Source organism: Chinchilla lanigera, unplaced genomic scaffold, assembly GCF_000276665.1.
Source record: "Chinchilla lanigera isolate Chin_1 unplaced genomic scaffold, ChiLan1.0 scaffold00005, whole genome shotgun sequence".
Taxonomy (NCBI): Eukaryota; Metazoa; Chordata; class Mammalia; order Rodentia; family Chinchillidae; genus Chinchilla; species Chinchilla lanigera.
Genome location: NW_004955406.1, coordinates 9607665 through 9614343, shown reverse-complemented (window position 1 = coordinate 9614343; position 6679 = coordinate 9607665). Strand labels below are relative to the sequence as shown.

Below are 6679 nucleotides of genomic sequence, written 5' to 3'. Positions count from 1 at the left end.
TATGCAGTTCAGGCTGGCCTTGAGCTCACTTTGTAGCCCAGGCTGGTCTCGAACTTGCAATGATCCTGACTCAGCCTCCAGAGTGCTGGGATTACAGGCATATGCCACCACTCCTGGCTGCAATAAACTTTTTAAACATTCACCATATATGTTTATCATCCTTTGAAGTCAACTTACTTTAAAAAGCCAGGTGGGAATTCGAAAAGGAGGCAAGATGCAAGCATATCATTGCCATGTGGCATGACTAAAACCCTGTGACCTATTGCGAACAAGGGTAATTAAACGTACACTGTAATTCATTAAGTGTGCTGCCTCCATATAGTTCTCTAAATTTTACAGCAAAAATTCTTCAGGTTTTTTGTTGCTGCTGTTATTGTTTGTCAAAAGATGCTTTTAATAAGCTGAATTATTATTTTGAAAAAATATACATGTGCACTTACATTTTTACAAACAATGTCAAGTTGTTCAAAGTCTACATATAACATGTGACAGGTCTGACTGTATAATTATACTGCTGAACTCTGAGACTAAAACAGGTAAAACATCATCTAGTCCCCTTTCTTCATAATAATTAAAAATTGCCACTCTGAGTTACGGAATAACAATGAAAAAGATGACCAGAGGTAAGGTTGCACTAATACAATTGGCTTATACTAATAAATTCCCTTCAGCTGACAGAATAATTTGAAACAAATAATTCATGCAAGTGTTTCTACAACAGTGAAGCTTTAAAAAGAATACACTGTAATAGTGTATCACTTTATAGCGTAAGACAATCTAAAACTCCCAAGCATTCTTAAATCATATACAAAATACCTGGTCCTTTCACTTGAGTACAAATTCTGACATTTGGTTTGTTCTTATCAGTACTAAGGCCTTGGCTGTAACCTTGACCAAAGAATGTCATCGTAAACGATGAGCCATCTATCTGTGAAAAAGAAAGCAAAGGGCTCATTTAATAAATATGTCATTTTCTTGGAAACACAATCAAACCTGATATTCTACTTCATGAGACATTGTCAAAAGATAAAAATATCAACATTAGCTCCTACAATATCTTGTCAGGCTTTAAACATGGGCAAAAGCTAATTCTTTGAGGTTTAAGTTTTGATGACTGGGGGTGGGGAGAGATAAAGAACAGAGAAAAGATAAAGGTAATTCTTGGACTGTAGTTTAAAATATGAGAGCACCATTAATACAGGTAGTTAAGAAGAAAAACTGGAGGTAGTTTTTATTGGGGAGGTAGAACATGGATATCTGGTCTTAGGTACCTGTTGTGACAAGACAAAAACAACAGGCAAGTCATGAAATAAAGGTCTGAGACACAGATGACTGCACCACTTAAAGATGTAAAAATTCAACTTGAATTCTAGAGGACATATCCCATCATCTTTTAATTACAATCCTAAATTTAGGAATAAGATGAAAAGAATTCAGACATGATCAACACATTTTTATTAAGTATCAACTAATGACCAGATATTATGTTAGGCCTTGACATATAAATAAAACTTGGTCCTTATCTTTCCTGGAGTTTACAATATATTGAGAGAGACAGATATAAACAGATTTAATAACAATATGAGGCATGAGGTAAAAGATGCAGGACAGTCTCAGAGGACCACCCTGTTAAATATCCTAGAGCAGAGGACAGGATTTTGAAATATATAAAGAAATTTATTACACAGAAAAGTAGGGTGGATTTCAAGAAAGAGAAACCATTATTGAAAGGCAAGAAGAAATGCAGTAGCATGGTGTATAAAGAGCCTACAATTCAAGAGGTGCAATAAAGTCAGATGCACAGGCCGTACCTGTCGTCTCCCCTGATGTGGCATTTGCACCAAGTGACGATAACCCTCTTGTAGGCCAGGTACACATTTAGCTTTAGGGTTATTTTCAACATAGTCCCTGAGTTGCTATTCCAGTTAATCAGAGGTGGATGAAAATCTGCCACCCAGAACTAGATCATGAAAGGCCTATGGTGGCCTCACACCTGTGGAGATAGAATTCCCACCAACTGTGTTCCAAGTGTGGATCAGGATTTGTGTCTTTTTAATAAAAGTTCCCTAGCTGATTCTGATATGTAGAATCCTAGGTAAAGAACCACTGCCAAGTGACTCAGTAGTCAGGGAAGTGTTTTAAAGAAGGCAGTAACAAGGTCAGATTTTCTGTCTTAGAATGGATGGCAGTGGCAAGATGGATTAGCAAGAAACCATAGAAATACTATAAAAGGTTCAGTCCAGAAACATGGGTGTACACCAAGAGAAGAACAAAAAGGCACCCACAGGAGAAAATATTCGCAGGAATCGGGCTGTCCAGGAGGTGAGAGGGGGGTGAGCACACAAAGCTTCATCTATATTTACAGCCACTCCCACCGCTAGCATCACTGCCTGAGCTCTGCCTCTTGTCAGCTCAGTGGCGGCCTAAGATTCTGATGGGGGCACAAACCCTACTGTGAATTGTGCAAGCAAGGGATCTAGGTGGCACACTCCTTTGAATCACTCTGAAACTCTACCACCTCCGGTCTGTGGAACCAGTGTCTTTGGTGCCAAAAATGTTGGGAGTCCACTACAATAAGGAGTTTATATCCAGAAAACAGACAACTCCTAAAATTAAACAAGAAAATTCATCCAGTTAAAAAGATGACTTAAATCGACATTTCTCCAAAGATACACAGCTAATAAGCACACGAAAAGATGTTGACTATCACCAATCCTTTGGGAAATGCAAATTGAAACCACCATAAAATACAACCTCAAAACCCTCATGAAGACTCTCATAAAAAAATACACACCCAAAAAATAAATGTTCATTAAGAGGTAGACCAATTGGAACCCGTTAATTATTTATTTATTTATTTAGGGTTTTTTGAGACAGAGCCTCACTATGTAGTTTGACTGACCTTGAACTCCTCTGTAGCCCAGGCTGGTCTTAAACTTGCAGTGATCCTCCTGCCCGAGCCTCCCAAGTGCTGCGATTACAGGCATGTGCTACTGCACCCGGCAAAACTGAATGATTTTTTTGTTTTAAATATGGGGTCTCACTCTGTAACTCAAGCTGGCCTTGAACTCACTAAGTAGCCCAGGCTGGCCTCAAACTCATGGCGATCCTCCTGCCTCAGTCTCCCAAGTGTCGGGATCACAGGTGTGTGCCACCACACCTGGCTCAGAATCTGTGCACACCGCTGGTGGGAACGTAAATGGTCTACCTACTATGAAAACCTTTTTAGTGGTTACTTACAAAATTAAAAACAGAATTAACACATAATCCAGCAATTTTACTTCTGGGTAATTCTTTTATAGGTATATACCTAAAAGAATTTAGAGCAAAGTCTTGAAGCAATTATTTGTACACCCATGTTCACAACAGCATGATTCACAAGAGCCAAAGCTGGAAGCAACCCAAGCGTCCCCCACAGGTAAATGGATAAACAAAACATAGCACATATGCATACTGGAGAATTATTCTGTCTTAAAAAGGAAGGAAATTATGACAGACGCTTCAACATGGATGAACTGTGAGGAAATTAAGTGAAAAAAGCCTGCCACAAAAGGACAAGTACTTTATGACTCCATTTATATGAAACACGTGGAGTCATCAAATTCATAGAAACAGCAAGCAGAATGGTGGCTGTCAGGGTTTAGGGTTGGGAGAAATGGGAACTATTATAATTCAATGAGTATAGCGTTTCAGTTTTGCAAGATAAGAGTCCAGGAGTAATAGTAATAATGGTAATAGTTGCACAAAAATATCAATGTACCTAATGCCACTGAACACTTAAAAGTGGTTAAGATGGTTAATTTCATGTTTTGTACACTTCATCACAATTAGAATAAAATGAGAGATAAAGTCCTAAATCAAGGCAGCTGTGATGGCTTTAGAGAAAAGTCTAGGATGATGTATATGTTTCTGCCTAGGGAGAAGATGGTGCCACCAACCGAGATGGAAAATAAAGAAGAAAGAAGTTCTTCTAGTGGAGTCCATTCTAACGGAGAGAAAGAAGTTCACATTTTGGCACACTGGATTTAAGGCACCCATGGGGTATATGTCCCAGAAACAGGTGGAAACATCAATTTGGACATATAAATATGCCTGTTAAGGGCCCTGCTGAGTGCCAGGTACAGAGGTGCAAACCTGTTAATCCCAGCACTTTGGAGGCTGACGCAGGAGGATCATAAGTTCAAGGCCAGCCTGGGCTACACAGTGAGTTCAAGGCTGACCTGGATTATATAGTGAGACTCAGTCTCAAAAATCAATCAATCAATCAATCAATCAATCAGTAAATGAAGAGCCCTATTGAGAGGGAGACTGAGAAACGAGCCAAGGGCGGAGTCATGGGGATGACCAACATTTGAGGAATAAAGCAGAGCAAAGGAGTACAAGAGGAGAAAGTAAACTTAACAGAGCAATTATCTCAGAAGCCAAAGGAAGCAAGGATTTTTCAAATAATAATAATGTCAAAGGCAATACACTAAATGAGGACTAAAAAGCACTCAATGCAGTCAGCACTTACAAAGTCAGTGACAACCTTAGCAAGGGATAAATAAGAGTGCAGGAAAGACTCAAGGCTCGCTCTGAGGTTGGACAAGACAGCAACATGTTTTGAGAATGAGCAGAAAGCACCTGTAAAGTGGCAGGATGTCGAGTCTAGAGGACAGAAGGGGCTCAAGCAACTGATGAAGCCAGGGAAATGGATCAAAGAAGCAGTCACAGCTAAGACTTAGGCTAGGATGAATTTGGTATCCACCACATTCTAGCTATGTGGATGCAGGCAAAGAACATCTTCACTGTTTATTTCCTCAACTGTAAAAAGTGGATGAACGTATCCTCACCTCAATGATTGCTGGAAGACTGGGAAGTAAAGCACGAAGCTCAGTGGCTACAGTGCAGTAAATGCTTACACTGTTAGGAGCACTGATGGGAGGGACTAGCCTTTTCCAGAAAGTAAAGAGCAATGATGGGAACAATGACACACCAGGTGTGACGGCAGGTGAGGGGGACACAACAGACGCTCTCGATTCATTCATTAAGGTGGGGGGTTGGGATAATTTGCACATAGAGAAGTTTGGGGTAGGTTTTTTAATTTGAATAATTTTTGAATTATTTTTGCACATAGAGAAGATGGAGGTTTAATTAATGAAAAGTGCAAGTATCAGGAAGTGCTGCTAGAATTCCACCCAGAAGAAACAATCCGGATGCTACCATATACTAACCAGTGAAATCAACCCCCAGAGTGCCGGGGTAAAGGAGATGAAAGCTAAGTGGCCAAGGCCTAACTCAGCGTGAAATGTGTGCAGCAAGTGGTAGAAAATGAGGCAGTCATATGGCTGAGAATACTGGACACACGGTGATGCTGCCATGGGAATCCCAGGTATGTGGAACAGGAAGCGAAATTTGGGGGCAAGTCAGAAATTTATTGTTTAAAAAAGCAAAAAGAAAGAAAAAATAGACAAGCACAAATATTTTCTCTATGAAATAAAGAAAAAACAATTTCTGGAGCCAGATGGCTGGGTTCTCATCTCAGCTAGCCTGTAAGACTATGGGTAGCTTGCTTAGCCTCTCCATGCCTTAGTTTCTTCACCTGTAAAATGGAAATAATGATACCTACTTCCACGGGGAGTATAAAAAGTCATATAACTTATGTAAAGCACTTAAAATATCTGCAATATCAATGCCTCCATCAAGGCACAGATGTTACTGTCACTACCCTTAAGAAGAGTAAGAACAAAATAAAGAAAAATACCACTTTAGAGACCTGAATACAAAAGAAAGGATTACCTGTTTTTGAGTTGGACCTTGTTTTGAAAAATAACCAAAGGAGAAAAGCCATGGGAACTAAAGGAAAAAGAAAAAACAAGTCCTCAGTGATCATTTTCAACACTCACGAGAAATGAGACTTCTAAAGATCTAATTTCATAAAATCTTACTTTTATGAGAAGTTGCCTTCCAATGCCAAGCTTCACAAAGAATAAAAAGAAAAGTCCTGCAAACATCAGCTTAATAACAGAGGTGATGCCTCCCACAGCTACATAAGCAGCGTACTGAACCTAGATCAAGAAAATACAATCAGAATATTACTCTCTACATTTTATACCAAATATATAAAAACAGTAGCTCTTTTCACTTATTATTTGGTCGTAAGTATGGAACACACTTATGTTCCATATGTCTCACTTTATGAATACATTATATTCTGAAAGCCTATTCAGAAATCAGATGTGAGCAGCCTTTATTTTTAAGAAAAATCGTTACAAATGGTGATTATGTTCCCCTACTTGAGCACAACAGTCCACATAATCCATTCTATATCCAAGTTTAGTAGTAGTATACTACAGAATGTAGACTGTACCCACAGCTCCTCTTATGAGAAAATACCCTCCACCTTTTAACCTGACGTTTTCCTCTTGAAGTGGAAGCAAAGACATCTCTCATCAAAAGGAATACAATGGTGTTCCAGAGGCAGCGAGGTGACAGTGTGTGTGATATGTGTATATGTGTGTGTGTGGGGGTGCAGACATCTCCATAAACTATTATTGAAAGAGTCTTCCAGCAGCTGAAACACTAAGCTGTGATGATTTGGTGTTCGTGACACATGGACTCGTATACTGAAGCTGCTGCTGTCGTGTCATGAGGTACGCCTATGACCAACCCCATAAAATAAAAATGTTCTACCCATGCA

The 6679-nt window shown here is 39.4% G+C and overlaps 1 protein-coding gene across 1 annotated transcript in view; it reads right to left on the bottom strand.

The window, feature by feature from the left end:
- Sccpdh (saccharopine dehydrogenase (putative)) overlaps window positions 1–6679 on the bottom strand; it is a gene marked incomplete at its 5' end in the record, with an annotated part of 35508 nt that overhangs the window by 3593 nt on the left and 25236 nt on the right. The window contains 3 exon segments of the mRNA XM_005374793.2: window positions 817–928; window positions 5779–5835; window positions 5928–6047. Of these exon segments, the coding sequence (XP_005374850.1) occupies window positions 817–928; window positions 5779–5835; window positions 5928–6047 (289 nt within the window).